At 34.8% G+C, this 18,772-nt stretch overlaps 1 protein-coding gene across 6 annotated transcripts in view; it reads right to left on the reverse strand.

The window, feature by feature from the left end:
- WDR49 (WD repeat domain 49) overlaps positions 1-18,772 on the reverse strand; it is a 118,661-nt gene that overhangs the window by 38,085 nt on the left and 61,804 nt on the right. For all 6 annotated transcript variants that reach the window (XR_001597311.2, XM_016148155.2, XM_016148156.2 and 3 more), the window contains 4 exons: positions 14,923-15,087; positions 11,731-11,846; positions 3,131-3,261; positions 917-1,015 (listed from right to left, as the gene is read on the reverse strand). Coding sequence is in view for 5 of the 6 variants with exons in the window: in XM_016148155.2 (XP_016003641.2) it covers positions 917-1,015; positions 3,131-3,261; positions 11,731-11,846; positions 14,923-15,087 (511 nt within the window). In the remaining variant the exon portion in view is untranslated. The remainder of the gene's footprint in view (positions 1-916; positions 1,016-3,130; positions 3,262-11,730; positions 11,847-14,922; positions 15,088-18,772) is intronic.

Below are 18,772 nucleotides of genomic sequence, written 5' to 3' on the forward strand. Positions count from 1 at the left end.
CTTGAGGGGCAATGTAGAGGAAGAGGCAGAATTCATCCTTTCCATGGACAGGTCTGTGAACCCTAATGGTTAGCAACTTGTACATAAAGCAGGTTGGAGTTTTGTGCTCGCAGACATGTAAGTCCTAAATCTCTTTAGTTTCCTTACTCTTATCAAATCAGTCCTTCAACTTTTCACATACAGAAAAAAAAAAAAAAAGCTTTTATCTAAAGACCAGTCTTTTCCTAAGGTCCAATTTAGCCTCTGAGTTTATCCATTTGAGACAACAGACCTTGCTGGGCCATGAGGAATGCCATATTCATTACCCAAATAAATTAGTCTACGGAAAAAATCTTTATTATGTAGGGAAACTAAAATAAAATGTGAAAGGCAATTGTCAAGACATTTTGCTTAAGTATAAAATATTCATGTGCTTGGCTAAACTCTCATAAAATACAATATACTCCCATCTAACACTCCTCACAGGTTTCTAAAGTAAGAAATAGAAATAATTTAAGATTTTTAGGTAGCATGATATTAAATACAAGCTCTGGACTGAGCCTGAAGAGCCCATTAAGTGAACATGAGTTCCCATTTTCTTACCAAGGAGTACCCAAGGGTCATGCAAAGGCAGTTTGGTGAGGTTTATTGGCAAAAACTAAACTGGATAGAAATGAGATGCCTGCTCTCTCCTGTCAGTAGTTCAGAAACGCTGATATAGCACAAAGAAACGGCATGCCGTGAAGAATTTGCTAAACCAAGTAAATCTCAAGGTTCTTTGTAGTCACTTTGACAAGACAGTGATATCACTAACCTCTTGCGCTTACAACCCATTATCTATAATTTAGAAGCAAGCTACATCAGGTACATGCATAAAAAATCAAGTCTACTGTGGTTTGACAGAGCTACATTATTTTAGTTTCAAACTTGCACTCACCTGATTTTGCTTTTAGCAGCCTCTGGTAATCAGGGTGAAGGACACAGTGAGCATTTTCTGTGTTGTTGTTCCACAGAACAATTTCTCCATCATAGCTCCCTAAATGAGCCAGGAGGGAGAATATGAATTACCAGAAAGTTAGAGAATATAAGAAACAGCAATGGGAAGAAGTCATTAAAATGATATCTTACATGGTATCTGGCACATAATTGGTACTCTATATTAATTTTTGGTGACATAAATGAATACTAATAACTTGTGTTTCATTAAACTTTAGAATGTATAATCCTTACAACATACGTATGTATCAAGTATGATAGAAACTACTGTTATATCATCTTATTTTACAGCAGTAAGGCATTCAGAATAAGGGCTTTACAATTAAATAATTTGAGTTTGAGTCCTGGTTCTGCCACCCACTAGCTGTGTAACCTTGGGCATATTCAACTCTACACGATGCCACAATTTCCTCATCTAAAAAACCGGGCTAAAAATTGTATTTATCTCATAGGATTGCTGTGGAGAATGAAAAGTACTTAGAATAATGCCTAGTATATTATAAGTACTAAAAAAGTTAATAATTACCATACTTTTTTTATTATTGAGTGAAGAAGACAAATAATTCAAGTCCTTCTAGGTTCCTGTTTCCTGTATCTTTTCACGTGTGTGTGTGTGTGTGTTGTATGTGTATTTGTCTTCTTTTCATTCTCTCTCTCTTATATTATTTACTGACTATTGCTTTTTCCAACCTTAAAGTTTTCCCTACAGAAAGTCTTTCCCTTTTGCTCTTCACCAAGAACATAGAAAAGCCCAAATAATGGGACTAAATCTGACCAGGCTTGTCTTGGAGGAATTGCAATGCATGCCAGACCGCTTCTCTCAGCAGCTAAATGAGGACAGAATGTCAATGTCAAGTGGAGAGCAGTGGAGAAAAGCTGAGTTTGACTGGGATGTACAGATGGTGCCTTTCTTGGGATTTGGAGAGTAATACATACTAAACTCTGTATTGTCCTGGAGAGACCAACCGGTATAATTTACAACTTGGCCAAGGGTAATGTATTTCCATGAAGTAGTTGCCCATGGGAGTACTCATCTGCTCCTATGATTTTGAAATGCTTTACTTACAAAGAGTTTGACCAAATATTTTCACATAGGACTGACTGATGGAATAAAATTGAATGAAGACATCATCTTCTCACTAATTACAATGGGATTTTATGACACTTTCAGAGTAACAACTACGTAGCCTTATAGGTTTCTTGTCTCCATCATAGTTCAGCACATGGTATTCTCGCTGGGTAGACTTCCAACAGCTATAAAGCAAATTAAATGGCAGTACTGGCCCTCCCGGAAGGTCATCAGGGAAGTCTTAAAAATAGCAGAAATTTTAAGTGTAAAGCAGTAAACCTCAAGTTGTTAACACTGCATAGATATCCTGGCTCTTTTCCTGTAAGTTTTCATTCCTCTTAATTGATGACATTTTTGGTTCTATAAAAAAATGTAGGCTGTCAAAATATGGACTTGTTAATTTCATGGTACAATCTGTCTTTATAAATTGTTTTCTTTGGCCGGAAATGATACAACAATTTCTGATCCTCTTTAATATGCCACATCAAAATCTGCCCATGGATCCTTTTAAGAGCTTGGATTTGTAGACATTTTGTGAAGCCAGTCTTTAACCAATATTACATAAAACTAAATTATGCCAAAGGGTTAATATGTTCCCATTATGAAACATCTGAGTACTACAGAAATGTGATTTTTTCCAACAGCCCTGATGCTTCTCCTGGAAAAAGACAATAAAAATAAAAGCTAACTTTTACTGATGAGCTTACTGTGTGCTGAGCGCTTTGCTAAAGGCTTACACAGATTATCTTACTCAACCTTTGTGATGTAGTAAGATATAGATATACTATTGTTAGCCAGAGAAAACTATGATTTAGAGATTAAATAACTTGCTCAATATTGTACAGTGGAAAGTGGTGAAACCAGGATTTCAGGCCAAGTAGCCAGGCTCAAGAGCTGAGGCCTTGCCCTAGAAATAAGGACCAAGGAATTATCCTAGAAATAAAGACCAAGAATATCATTAAGTGTAAAGTCTGCGTCTTCAAAAAAGTTATTCATTTTGCAGTTGAGAGAAGGCTTTTTTTTAAGTGAGTGAGATAAAAGAAACCAAACTTTCACCATTGATTATCAAGTGAAGGTTTACTTAACCTGTAACAAGGGTGTGTGGAGGTAAAAATGCAGCACACAAGATATCATCTCGGTGCTGTATTCCTCCTTTCCATTCTCCAGGCTGGATGAAAAATTGATTGAAGTTCTGAGTTCGAAACACAGTAATAGCCCTAGTAAAAAGGATACAGAATTTAGCTGTGGATCTAAAAATGATATAGATATAGGGTAGTCGTCACCGTCCACTTGGGTGGTGTGACTTGAGAGGTCCAAAAGACTACTACCCCGAATTTTATTCTCACATGTCATCCATAATACTAAATTTCCCTCACTGAACTTCCTTTTGGATTCTTTCATTGAATTCTCTGATAAACTCAGAATACTTAGTATAAGAAGGTTAATTATTCTTTCAAGATCATTAACCCAAGTATGCATGCATTTATCAGATTAATTATCTCTCAGCAAGACTCTAAATCAAAGTTTCCCCATACTGGTACCATGGAACCTCTAAGTTTTGTGACAGTGACAATAAAAAATAAAGAGGATGGGTCCATGAACACATAATATTTGGTAGTTTGAACAAAATTGGTAAGGTTTCATTTCATCATCATTCCAGAACATTCCCTGTGGCATATCCCAGACTTAATTGACCACAAAGTCCTTCTTTCTCATACAGTGTCTTGAAGAGCTACCATTTGTGGAGCACACTTAGGAATTGCTACTCCAAAGGAACGGTGCACAAGGCAAATACAGAAATAATCATTTTAAGAAGGTCAGTATCTTGGAGCACTGTTGGTGAGTTTGAAGACAAGCTGGGATGGACAGAGAATGAAGTGCCCGGCGCCTGGTGGGAAAGAGAGGAACTCAAAACTTAAACTGTGGGGGCATTTTACCACCCTGTTTCCACTTTTTTTGAGCTCTGACTACCAGCTTATGCTAAGCCTTTCCCTCTTTCTAGAACCACAATGGGTCAAATGAGCATGGGAAGGCTTGATGTCCCTTCACCTCACTGAAATCTTGCTTCTATTCCCACCACTTTAAGCTCTCCCAATTGTCCTATCAATGTAACTCCTTACTCTCTGATGAACATGGCTTTCACCTCTTGGAAAGTCTTTTGTTTCTAGCATGTCCTGCTTCTTTTCCTGTCTCTCTGTTCTTTCATTTGCTATTCTCTATTTTCCATCCCCGTCTTTCTCTCCCTACTTTTAATATGCACATTCTTTATTGTCATTCTTCCAATCCATTTTTCTGCCCAAAAGGGCTTGTTCAGAGATTTCGTAGACCAACATGAGCTTCAATCTCAGTTCTACACAAATAGTTCTTAAATTTATCTTCATTCATAACCTTTTTCCAGTGTTGGGAAGTTCACCCTTGCCAGCTGACAGTGGCATATAATGCTCTCATCAGTAACACAGCAAAAATCCATAATTTCCATCTTCCCTCCACACCAGTCCTCCCTAAATTCTCTATTTTCATTAACAGACCAGAATTCCAGTCTCCTGCATGTCTTTCTCTTCCTCGGTCAAATAAAATACATGTATTTTAACTCTGAGATATGTTAGATTTTTATTCTTTTTACTTTAAACAGCTAATGACAATTTCCTAGTTCAATACTCACTATTTTATGAACAACCGAACAACTGTAACAGCCTCTTAACCAATTTTACTGCCTCTTGTCTCCCCACCTCTGGTACATTCTTGATTCTGCTACTAGATTAATCATTCCATTTTGGAAGCTCTTGTGTGTATTTATTCTACAAGCAATTCTTGTTTTCTCTGTGAAAGTTTCTATTCATGGTACTGCAGGGGATAGAATCATGACCATAAAGTGACTAAAATGCAGTGAAATGTTATAAGTGCCAAGGAAGTACAGATCATCTACCATGGAATTCCAGGTATAGAAATCACAGAAGGCTGAGTTGAGAGGTCACAATGGAGCTGGACCATAAATAAATGGGTGGTATTTGGAAGAGGAAGGCAATCTAGGCAGAGAGAGGAAACAGCATGATCAAAGACAAGGCTGATGCCCTGTTGAAAAACATTTGCTAGTTTTCTATTTCCTATAGAAAAAAAAATTCAAATGTATGGGCCTGTTATTCAAGACCTGATAATAATTGAGTCTGATCAACTTATTTTAGAATTATTCCTCTCTATTTTTCTATTCTTGCTTTTTAAGGTAAAATGTGAATGTCCAATTCAATATTTGTCAGTTACTGGGAGCCTCAGGATAAATACAGTGCACCTTTCTGAGTTAACTTTATTCAAAGATTTTTGGGAAAAAAATACTTATATATTAAAATAAGGATGATGAATTGATGTGATAGAATGCAGAATTCATCTGGATTAAAAAAAAAATACAAGGGTTCAAGTAAATTTCTTACTTGCAGAAGCTGTTTTGAACTACTAAGGGTATCACCTAACAGTTCCAGGGGCTAAGTTCCCAAAGCGCACCTTCTCATTCAACCCAAACAATATTCTTACAGCTCTCTAAGCACCCTTCTTGTTCTCTAAACACACTTCACATTTCTAGCTGCTTTGTTTCACTCATGAAGTGCTCTTTGATCTCTCTGTGGATTTCCTTCCAAACACAAACTCACTTCTACCTGTTCCCTAAGGCCTACCTTGTTCTGGTAGACTTCCTGAATAACTAGAGTTGAAAGAACTGTTTTCCTCTTCTGACCTCTTACATGATTCACATTATACTTACAACATTTAATAAATATTCGATAGTCTCCACTCCTCTGCTAGATTGTAAGATCTCAGAAACCAGGGATCTTGTCTTATTCTGCAAACCTCATAATTGCAAGCATAACAACCTATACATATCGAGTGTTCAATAAATATATATCAGATGAATGAATAAAAAATTCTCTGCTTAAATGTTGCCTCCTCGAGTAAGTCTTCCTTTGAATCTCACATCCCTCACTTATGTCTCTTTTCTTTATTACAGTATTATTATGTGATACTGTGATCTAGGTCTGCCTCTTCCTTTTCTGTCTTTTCTATCATAAATAAGTTTTAAGAGAATATAGACTTCGATCCTTTCTGCATCAGCAGTGCCTAGAATGGTACCTAGAATGTAATAGGCTTTTAATAAATATTTGCTGAATCGATGTATGAATAATTCTGTTTTTTTGAATTAATAATTATTAAAATAACATTAACACGAGTCTTAGCAAAATAATATAAATAAGATAATTTGCAGTTCTGAAGTTGTAGTTAGTCTCATAATGGCTTTAAATGTATATATTTTTAATTTTCTTTTCACCAATTAGTAAATTTGGCTGAAGTGATTATCCCCTGGGAATGAAGACTATGAGGTGGCAGTGACAGGGACGAGGTCAGTCCTCTATCTCTTCTATTATCTCTTAGCCAAAATTCAATGTCAATTGTCTTTTTGCAGTGATACCCATATTAACTAGATATATTTAGGAAGTACCACCCAAAGGCACAAAAATGCTTTTCACAAGAAGGTGTAAAAAGAAGCCCTTCTGATATTTGACCTTGTGTGTCAAAATGTCAAGAAACTAATTAGCTGCCACCTCTCCCTCAAAACCTAACTTGAAACTTTCATTTGAAATGACAGTTATCCTTAAAATACCTTCAGAATCCACACTGTATTTCTAACTTTGTCCATTTCAAAGATAGCTTTTTTAAGTTTTTACTTTTGCCAAGAGTAAAATTAAAGTACAGAATGAACCAATTTTAAGGCCATTTGAGGAGTCTGAGAGATGTGTTCTTTCTGACTTTGAAAGACTTTACAATTTCCATTCCACAACTAGCATTTAAAATCCTGAGGGTACTGCCACTGAGTCATTCTGTCATCTTGTGAAGATGATCATACCTCTAATTAGGAATTTAGATATAACGACCAATTCTGTGAGAACAAAATGAGTTTACCTAACCGTGAAACAATTTTAAGAAGAAAAAAATGTTTTAAAAAATAACCTCTTTTAGGATGAATGAGCTAAAAAAAAAAAAAAAACAGCTTTTACTAAAACTTATCACGTAGAAATTGTCATGGAAAGGACAAAAGACACGATCAACTATTTGCTCCCTTTGAGGTTAATTATTCATGTGTTGCTAAGTCCAATTATCATAAGAACCTATTTGTTGCCCTTTATGCTTAAAGGGTGTGGCTCGAAGGCAGAGAACTAGTTCGATATAAATTAGTTCATGTTTATCCTTTTTCCTTAAATTTGTGGAGTCAAATTTTAGACATTGCAACTATCATAAAATTAGGTTTGAGGGTTATTTGTAAATTTCAAACATATTTATCCCCACCCTGACTTCCAACATGGTTATTTAGAATAAATCACAACTTTGGAAGTTTTCATTCTGATTCTTATCCTAATAATAGAAACCAGTTGAGTCATATAGGATTATAGTTCCTTACTAAGGCAATTATTAAGGATTTAATATCTTGTGATAGATAAGTTTTATTGTTGAGAAACTTCAAATCCCCAATCTCATTTCATTTAAAAATACTTTCAGAAATCAAATTACATCAACATCTATTTATTGAGCACCTAATTTTTACAGAGCTCTGAAGGATACTGATAACAATAAACTTTTCAGAATTATTTGAAATTATATAAAATATTTTCTTTTTTAGTTTGGTATAAGTCTAGATATTTTACAGAGATAAAACATTCATGAACAACAATCTCTCCTTTAACAGAAAAAAGAAATAAAGTTGGGTGAACTAAAAGTCCAAGGCTATTTTTATAGAGAGTTGTTATGTATAGATTCATAGACTTTTAGGGTAGGATAAAATGTTAAACTATTATGATTATTTATTCTATTTTATCAGAATATGCATATTACATGACTATTTTAAATAACTGCAAAGATAATTGATTTACTATTCATTTAATTTTGCCAAAATAAATATAGTTAGGTATTTAACCAGGTAGTTTTTCATTGACCCTATGTTAATTCACAATTTCATCTCTAAGTATGGTTTGCTTAAAATGATAAGAAACACATTTCTAGAAGTTCTGAATTTGGGGCTCCTTTTTTCTGACAGAAATATTTTCTAGATATGAATGACCATATTTCTAAATAACCAAGATGGGCAAGTACACGGTGGCATTTACCATATTCTGCCTTGTAGGTACTGACTCCCCAAGTAGAATGTGTCACCACTGAGAGTGCTTTCCATCTAAGTGCATTTTAAAAATGTTTGTGAGAAGGAAAGGGGAAAAATAATGTTAAGCTAAAACTTTGAGGTACTGTTAATAGTACATATTTTTGTGTGTGCTTCTCCAAATTCACATTCATCAACTTTGATTGATATGACCACCTCCTCAATCAAATTATTCATTTAAAAGAATATAGTTTTCTTCCATAATTTAATGACTTCATCTGCAACTCAGAAAAAATGCGAAGAACATGGACTTTGTTATAGAATTCTAACTCAGCTGCCTATTACCTCTGTAACCTTGGCTAGACTACCCAACCTCTTCAAGCCTCATCTCCTCCCTTGTAAAAGAGGATTGATAATATTCAGCTTTCTAATTTATTGTGAAAAGAGAATAGATTTGAATATCCACCTACTCTGCATGTGACCATGGGTAATTAGCTCTCTAATCCTCAGATTCTCTGCCTATTCAATAAACATTAATTAAGTCATTCAACAAATACCACTGAGCACCAGATACTGTATATATACATATATATAATATAATATGTGTGTGTATATATGTATACATTCAATATGTACTATATATATTATCGCTGAGCATCTAATGAGCTCCAGACACTGTGCTCATTAGATGTTCAATGATATTTGTTGAATGACTTAATTTATGTTTATCAAATATATATATGATATATAAATATATATATATGATATATAAATCAAATATATATCTATGCACGTGTGTGTGTGTGTTTGTGTGTGTGTGTGTGTGTATTCCTATGTTAGATAAAGTGTAGGAAACTAGAGAGCACAAAGGCAGAAAGGGGACATATTTCCATCCTGGCAGTAAAGAGAGATATCCTGGTGGAGAAGATGTATGAGAGAGACTTAAAATAGAAATAAACAGCCACATCAAAAAATGTTTGGAGAAGGATTTCTAGATAAGAGAATAAAGGCATGGGGGTGTGAAACAGTATGGTTTGTATGGGAACACCCTTATAGCAGTTTGCTACTTGAGTTTATAATGTACGTGAGAAAGAGTGAGAATGAAACTAAGAATAGGTCCAGGCTGGAGGGAACTTTCATTTACTGTGTAGACACTCTAAAAGGTGTTAAACAAGGAAGTGGCATCGGTAGAATAAATGCATTGTAGAAAGAAATTGTAGCTAAAATGTGCACACCTATTTAAGAGGTAAAGGGGGATGGCATTACTCAGGAAAGGACAAATTAGAAGGCTGTGACGTTCATACATGTAGAAATGATGCTCTGAATTACATAGTTGTAGTAGTAGTGAGAACTGCTTAGTAACTACTTGGTTGTAAAGTTGAGTGAGAAGGTAAAACCAAGGTGGATGTCTCTGGCTATTAACTGAATCCAAGAGGAGAAACAGATTTTGGAGAGGAGAATAAATAATACATTCAGTTTAGAATATGCCGAATTTCAACTTGCTGTCAGATACATCCAGCAAGCAAACAGATAAGTGAGTTTAGAGAGATAAGAGCTAAAAATAGAGACTTGAGATATCTATGAAATATTACATACCTCCTAAAATGAAGCTAAGGATTAAATTAGATAATGTCTGTAAAGTGCCAAGTGATACAAAGCTCTATGAATAAAATAAAATTTCTATTTCATCCTGGGCAAAATTATCAAACCAGTATCCGTATTTAGATAAAGCCTAAAGTTAAAGCTTCAGCTTAACAGTTTCCTGTGGATTTTAAAGAAAGTTTAATAAGCTGACTGTCAATCTCTAGTTATTCCTTCTCTAATCAGTTAACTATTAAAGAGTTGGCTTAATTCACCATCCTTCCCCAGCTATTACCAAACAGTTAACCTATCTTCTTGTCTTTTTTGTTAAATGCCTCCTGGTAAAAAGGTCCCCACAAAAAAAATCCTCCAGAACCCATCCTACCATAAGGCCTCTGACTTAAGAAATATAATTTTTAAATCCAGCAATATAAAGTAAAATTTTATCATCGAGAATGTCTTCATTAACATTCAATTCCAACTAAGGGATCCAAGTCCTCACAACTTGTAGAAGATGGAAAAGATGGAAAAGGTGGGAACATTGGTAACTTTTTCTTTTCTCATTTCACTCTTCCCAAAGCATCCTCCTCAGATTATAGAAATTTATCACCCACCAGTATATATCAAAGCATCGGGTATTCCTTTAAACCACTGTTAGACAACTCTAATCTTTTAAAAATTTTCAACTGTAAGCAAAAACTGTAAGTTTGATGCTAATTTATACCTATAGATAACTAAAATATATAATTAAGATAATAGTTTCTCCAAAGTTTTGACTCATAATGATTAATGTTTTCATTTTTTCGTTATGTTCAAAATTTAAATTGGCTCCGTTGTATACTGCACATTTCCTCGGCCATGATATCACAGAATTAAACTTATTCATTGCCATAGCATAATTACTGAAATCATTAGGCCATAGTCTGTTGGAGAGGTTATGAGCAGTTAATGGATCATTATTGCTCCCTGGGACGTGAAGAAGTCTTGTCCTTCAAAGATGGAGATGATTGAATTAGTTCTTAATATCAAGTAGAATAATCTGGACTACATTTTCTTTCTTTATAGCCAATACTTCCTCTGAAAACTAAGCTGCGTGTGGCACGATGTTTTCTAGAATGCATGTGCACATTTGCATTAGAAAAAAAGCCTTCCATGTGATTGATAAAAGTTCCCAAGTATATACTGCTAGTTTTCTAGGTATAAAATCTGATTTAATCCTAGCTTCAAACATTGAGATCATAATTCTGAAGTGAATTATGTTGGGCAAATTACCTATTAGAGCAATATTTTGTGAACTGTTGAATTTATGGACAATATATTTTCAAAACATCATACTTTAATTTTCCTAGTGCTTATACAATGTCATAGAAAAGGTCCTGTTTATGATCCCCTAGTTCTCTCAGGAAAAAAAAAAGAAAGAAAGAAAGAAAAGTAATTTTCTTCGTAATGAAATGGAAGAATTGCTCCTTGAGAACAGTAAGTGGGCTGTGAAAGGCCCTTCTCTGCACTGATGTGAAGGAGGCACTAACACAGAATTCAGTGGGCTATTTCCTTCTTGTGCTGCAATTTAAAATAAGAAACAAGAGAAGAAGAAATGAGGTTCTCTTATAGTTTAAGGAATGTAATTTATGCATTAAGAATTTATTGCCCATAAAATTTGGGAAACTCTTGGAGTTAATATTCAGGACGTGGTATTACATCTCCATCTGGAATGATTTTTCAAATAAGACAGATTCCTAAAGCCAGGAGAAAGTTCTTTAACACTCTCGAAGCTGCCGAAGCGACATGATCTTATATTATTGTAGTCACTAAGCATTCAGTTGATTCCATATAAAGTTTCACTCACCTAGGTCAGCAGCAAGTTAATGACTCAGAATCAGTCAGGATTTCTATATTCTTTTTTCTTTTAGATTTTGATTTAAATAATAACATTCTCCTTTTACCTTCCTAGTTTTCATAAAGCATATCATACCTGTCCCAGCCTATAACCAATATTGTCTTCTTAAGAACCAGGATCTGCGAAATGTCCACAGCCCCCTCTTGCCCAACATTTAGTGTGTGGTGACAATATCCATTGAAGTCCCATACCTTAAAGAGAAAATTAAAACCACTGCTGAGACAAGAAAAAAAAAATATCTTCAATGAGTAAAACAACATGGTATAATAATATTATTACAAATTTTTGTGTTTCCTTTCTGGACTTAGGGTTGATCTACTTGGGATATGTAATGAGTAAAGAAAATCCTCTTACCAATTAAATTTAGCCATTATATTTATTACCCCATATGTAACCCTGTCAGTTTATTCTAATAACATTTGATTTAAAGGCTAATGAATTAGTGCATATTTTTAAGGGGGAAGGAAGTTAAAATCATTAAGAGCCCCATTTTGGAGTATGTTGAAATCCTGGTTCTTGCTCTAACTGTATCTCTCTAAATTTCAGTTCCCCCATTTATGACACAAGAAACTTGTTCTTCAGGGATCTCTGGAATTTTAAACATCTAGTACAGAGCCCAAAACATAGTCATTATGTACTAGGTTTCATATCTCCCAATATAACCTGTTGATAGTGGGTGTTAGACCCGATGCTACAGAGGTACAAGCAATTCTAGTTTACCTCCGCATGTCGTGGTGAGGATATAGACCCAACGAGCGTGCTTTAACAGAGAGTGTCATTAGGTCATAAGGAGTTAAAAACAAGGTCTGCTATGAAACATTGTTGGCACATCACACACAAAGGACAAGCTGACATTCCATCAAACTCAAAATGCACATACCCTTTGACTCAAAAATTCAACTTTAGAAAATCATCACACAGAGACATTCAAATGTGTAAAATGGCATATTTTGGAGAATATTCTTGAAGCATTGTTTATAAAAGCTAAAGATGCGAATCTACTTAGTTGCTTATTAACAAGAGACTCAACCTCAGAATATGAATATCTATACAGTAGCACATAATATAGTCATTAAGAAGAATGAGTCACTTCCATGTGTCTGAGCTCTGCCAAAACTCAACCAGCTATGGAAACTTATACAAATTGCTTTATCTCCTTGAGCTTCAGTTTCTTCACCTGTAAAATTGGGTAAATAATAGTACCAACCATATTGATTATATGCATGTATATATGTATTTGTGTGTATATAGGTAAACTACTTAGGACAGGTTCACAATAAACACACAATAAAAGTTAGCTAACATTATGATTATTATTTGTATTTGTACGAATCAATGTCCAAGACAAAAAAAAAATGCAAAATGCAGAACAGCATGGATAGTGGGCTGCCACTGAGTAACAGATGCTTCCCATAGGCTAGAAGGATCCACAAGAAACTGGCAGCAATGACAGCCACAAGGGAGGAGCTGGGAACAGAGTTTAGAAAGAGATTTTCTTTTCACTCTTTTACATTTCAAATTTTATTGGATACATGCATTAATTATTCAAAACATTAATTGATTTAAAAATAGACACTTCAAAACCTTGATAAACATGCAATACTTTTAAATCTTTGATTCCACAAGTATGGGTTTTAGAGGCTAAATATAAGCGAGATTGGAAAATGTTATTAATTCTCGTTTCTTCATAGAATGCGGCCAGTGCAGCTCAACTCTGATTTATGCGTCCTAAGCAGAGGTTGCCAAATTTCAGAATTCTGTTGTGCTATTGTGATAAAGATAAATGTACCTTCAAAAGCTCTGATTATACTACTAAATTCACATTAACTTCTAAGATGTCAAGGCTTTAGCTGAGTTGTTAAGGGGTGTACAACTCTTCGCCCATGTAACTCAGTTTTCCTCTAAACATATCTCTTACCAAGCTTATCTAAAATTATACCCACAAATAGGTATCATGAAGATATGACTGCCTCCAGATCCTATCAAGTCCCTTAGCTGGGACCATGTTAGCAACCACCTACAAGTAAGCCTAACCCCAGACTCTATAACCAGTTACCCTGCAAGATAGGGTAAAGGGAACCTAATCCACTTCCTTTATTTTGCAGTTCCACCTGATACCCCAGGACACTTGGGTGGGTGGGATACTTGCTTGTTCCCACTGTCTAATACTTTGGTTCCAGTTATTCCTGTTTTGTTCTACCTTGACTATTGAGTTTGAGATTGTTCCATTACCTTCACACATCTTGTCCGTTCTGCCATGAGCTTAAACCCAAGCTCCAAGTTTATACCTCATGCCATTAACCTTCCAAGAGGCCAAGTTCTGCATATTTCCAAAGTCTCACTACCATGTGTCATAGCACCTCCTTCACACTAACCATTGCCAGCCTGGGATCTCCATGAATACTCTCAAATTCCAGGATGTTCTACTTACATATCCAAATAGTGTTGTATTACTCTCCCTGAATGCATCACACACCCTAGTATGGAAGATACATCTAACTAATACCCTTCTTATCTTGTTATTACAGAAATTTGAAAACCATTTAAACCTTATTCAGAAAACTGCCTTCTGTTGCCTCAAAGTGTCACAAGCCATCTCCAATCAGACAGTGTCATTACTCTCAGAGATGAGTGGAACAGAGAAGATTTACTGGTGGGCATGATTTCAGGTTATAAGTATGTGGCTTTGCATGAAAATTTGAACATTTTTGCAAAATAAAATAGCACCATCCTCCCAGAAGAAATTAACAGTTACAAAATTTAAAAAACTGGAAGCATAAAATCATGTTAGTTAAGATGGATAATAAATAAGATCATGGTTATTCTTCCTTCTATTTTTCTTCACTATCTCATAAAAATGCAAATTACAAAATGGGTTGATTTTAAATATTAATTTTCTGATTTTTTTTATTTTACAAACTGAGAAAAAAAAAACTAGAGACATTAGCTGAAGTACGTGAAAATTATTTAGGCCTCTTATTCTTCAAAGTAGTCCTATATTCGAAACATTAAAAACAATTTTCTGAAATAAACAAGCCAAGTTGTATTCTTATTCTATATTATTTATTCAGAAAAATTACTTATTCATTTTCCACAGAGGTTCATTTTCTGTTATTAGATAGTTTGGGTTATTTAGTTCTTCTTAACTTGTCTCAGCTCTTTTTTTGTAAGGCCAAAAAGACAACAATAAATATAGTCAAATCTATGTCTCCTTGCACAATATTTCAGCTCCTCATATCTGATAGAAAAGCATCACTGTGTTCGTACCTTTACAGTCCCATCTGTGCTGCCAGTCAAAAGCCTTGTCTCATTTGCATCAAGGGCCATAGTGCTGATTTCCGCGCTTCCATGGCAACCAGTAAACTGTTTGATTTTCTGCCCAGTGTCTATCGTCCAAAAGGAAACCGTCGACCCCACATCAGAGCTGATTACCTAAGAGAAAATAACATTGCAAAAAAATTAAATATAATTCCCAAATCCACCATTTTTATTTAATAAAAATATCTAACCTGTTGTGCATTTTCAGTACTGAGATTCCCTAACAGTTAGAGACATTGTTAAAATGTATTTTCTTTCTTTTTGTTAAGCCAATAACATTTCAATTTTTAGGCCAAAACTAAGATAATAAAGTCATGATTCTCTTTATTAGAAAAGATAAGAATCTACTTCCCATAACCACCATCCAGCTTAGTGTCTTGAGGTCATCAGGAAATCGAATCCTACTGAAAATAAACTTATAAGTCCTTTGCATTTAAATGAGAAAGCTGATTTTATTAGTCATGGTGCTCTGACACTATTTACTATATAAAAAGAAACATTTTACTATATATCAGTTTCCATTTAGCATTCAGAAAAGAAAGCACTACCAGCCATTATGGGAAAAAGTTAATTTCAACAAAGTGCTAGACCTATTGCTTTTAATGTCATTAGTCCTTTTCTTCCTCTTTTCTCATGGTACTGTGCATATTTTTACAGCTAAACACAATTACTGATGGGTCACTAAAAAGAAAGAACAAAGGAAGGTTAAATATAAATCTCCATATAAAATCCAAGAGGAAGGCAACAAAAAAAATGCTAGTAAGGCTAGAATTATATATAATAGTTCAAGAATGAGAAGAAATCTTATAGTGGCAAGTAGACTGCTAATTTCAGCTAGAGGCATTTAAGTACGCTTTAAGAGATTTATAGGTTAAAAGCATCTTGCCAACATGACTTTAGGACCCAAAAGAATCAAAGAAAAAGAAAAAACTCTAAATATGCAAATGTGTAGGTAAGAAGTTGCCTGAAGCAACATCTACCTCAGGAAAACTTCAAAGTCATCTTTACCTGCTTAAGTATTGATTACCATTGTATACATATAAATTTATTAAAAATATATATAATTTGAGTATCATGTTTTCATAATTAAATGGGTTAAAGTTTACCTAATGTACATTCAGAAGGCCTGGATGGTTGGCCCATGCATACGTTCATTTTAGAGACACACACTGAACATCCACTCTGTGCTCAGCACCATGATGGCAGTGGGTTCACCGATGAATCCCTGCTCTTAAGGAGTCTGTTGTCTAAGTTGTACATTAAAATAACCTGGGGAACCTCATAAATCAGGATAGCATACCATGCCAGAGCCTCAGATTTAATTGGACCAAGGGGCATTTTGAAAAGAGCTTTTCAGTTTATTTAAGTGTGCAACCTGGGTTAAGAACTACTTGTCTAGGTGGAGAAACAGACAAGAAACATAAAACGCCAAACAATGGTACAAGGTTAGAGGTATCAATCATGGTGCTGTGGGGCACACAGAAGAAATCTAAAATTCACTCACCAAGTGGGGGATGAGAAATAAAGGGTGAGGAGAGTCAAACTGGGATTGAAGATAAGAACATGTATTTATTGAGTGCTAAGACCTTTCTTTACATTCACTACCTGATTTGATCTTTATAAAACTCTGTAAAATAAATAATGTCAGCACCCTCATTCTACCGGTGATGAAACTGAGATTCCAATCAGCTAAGTACCGTTCCCAAGTTTATATAATGAGGTTTGAATCATGGGCTGCCTATGACAGACACATCATAAGGCCTTCCTCTGTTTCAGCTTAGTATCCCAGGCAATTAAGAGTATGCTTAGAACAGAGAACTTGAAGAACATCTCAAAACTGAGAAACAATAAGAAATTTAATGGAGCTAGAGTATATATGATGGGATAAATAAATCATGGAATATCAGGTGAGAAAACTAGCTAGTGACAGATATTTGAAATTCCTGACAAGCAATGCCAAAAAATAATGAGTAATGTGTATAAAGTTCTTTTTACTCAGAAAGGGCCTATAGCTTTCATTGGATTATTAGTAGATGTGTGATTCAAAACAAACAAACAAAAAAAAAAGATTAAGAACATTTTCATTGTTCTTAATAAGGAGAGTAAAATAGCATTTTTTTTTTTTTCTGGTTCCTGAAGAAACCTCGGGCAACAAACAGTGCGGAGAACAAACTGAGGTTGTGGGAAGACCATCTGGAGGCCGATGTACTAGTCCAGGTAAGAGATGCTCACCTGAAACAGTTCTGGAGGTACATTGCAGAGGAAGGACTGGGAAAAAAGGTCCACCATTTAGCAACAGTTATGTCTCAGCAAAGAAATGATCCTGAGCACAAGATCTCTCCTTGCCTTTTTTCCTGAAATTAACATTCTGAATCAGATAATGTCTTAAGTGATGTAATACAACTTTTGTTACACATTTTCTCTCAGTGAAATCAAAGGTAGCTTAAATATTTACTACCTCTGTTAAACAATAGTGTAGTTTCTAGGACTACATAGTGTAGTTACTATTTCATTTAAGCTTTATTTTTCCGACCCTTTATTTGAGCTGATATCACTTTTTGTATCCAAATCAAATTAAGAAAAATATTTATTGTCTTACTTTCTTCCAACCATGACAGGGTATATTGACAATTACAATTTTAAAAACCAGATTTGTAGATGTACATTAAAATTTCAAATTATTAATACTTATGAATTTCTCACATAATAACTTAGGAATTTGGATTGCATTCATTAAAGGCAAAACTATAAAAACAAAATTTTCTAAGCATGAGTAAAAATTTTGATAGTGGTATTTTAAGTAGTGAAGAATTTTATTATTCCCATTCAAAAAGCATTTATTGAGCACTTATTGTATGCTAGGCATTTCATTACTAAAAGTTGAGCATTCCCTGACAGAAATAAAAAAAAAAATCAAAATTAAATAAGGTTATGTTCAGAGAAGAGACTCGCTTACTTGTTCAAGACTGGTGTCAGCTGCATTACAAAGCTTCTAATCATCAACCCCACCAGCTTTTACCTAATATAGACATTCAATCAGAAATTAATAACATTCATTTTTTGCTACTTTGCACTCTCCTTTCTCTGCCCACCTGGCTGAGCCCCAACATATTATTCATCAGTTTTCATCACCTTTCTGTGCTCATTTAACAATTTCTCATGAGATCTGAATCAATAATGACAATGGTGTAGAGCCAGTCAGATTTCATTTTATGGCAATCTGCCTTAAGGTACACGCTTCCGGAAAACAATGTGTTGAAAAACATGGACTGACTATGTCACAACATACAACCAGTTTTAACCAGAATCTGCTGTCACTATGACAATGTCAGAATACAACGATAACAAGGCAGGTGAAAAGACTTTCAAAGTTTGGCGAGAGAGGAGTATGTTTAACATTACTTGGCAGCTGAAGGAAGTGGTTTGACTACAGAATGAAGGAAATTTTATTTTTAGCAAGCTGTTTTTATTGCTAATAAAGCCCAGGATAAAGTATCAGTATCATATTTATATGCCACATTTTGATGATATCAAATCTCTTTAGGTTTTCAGTTCATTCCTGCCTGATGCTCATCAGATGAGACCTTAGCCAATGCAGGCAGGGTCTTTATAGTCTGCAGAGCAGAAATGGCCCTGTCCTAGTAACTACACTGCAATGCAATGGGCCTCGTAAGCAAATCATTATTTTGTTGGGAGCACGCTCCACCTTATGTACCTGAGTAAATAACTGTTTAGAAATATATGGGTCTTTTTATCTCTCTCATCTGAGGCTGTCACAGCCAATCAGACAATCCTAAGA

The sequence above is a fragment of the Rousettus aegyptiacus genome, unplaced genomic scaffold, assembly GCF_014176215.1.
Source record: "Rousettus aegyptiacus isolate mRouAeg1 unplaced genomic scaffold, mRouAeg1.p scaffold_m13_p_4, whole genome shotgun sequence".
In the NCBI taxonomy this organism is placed as follows: domain Eukaryota; kingdom Metazoa; phylum Chordata; class Mammalia; order Chiroptera; family Pteropodidae; genus Rousettus; species Rousettus aegyptiacus.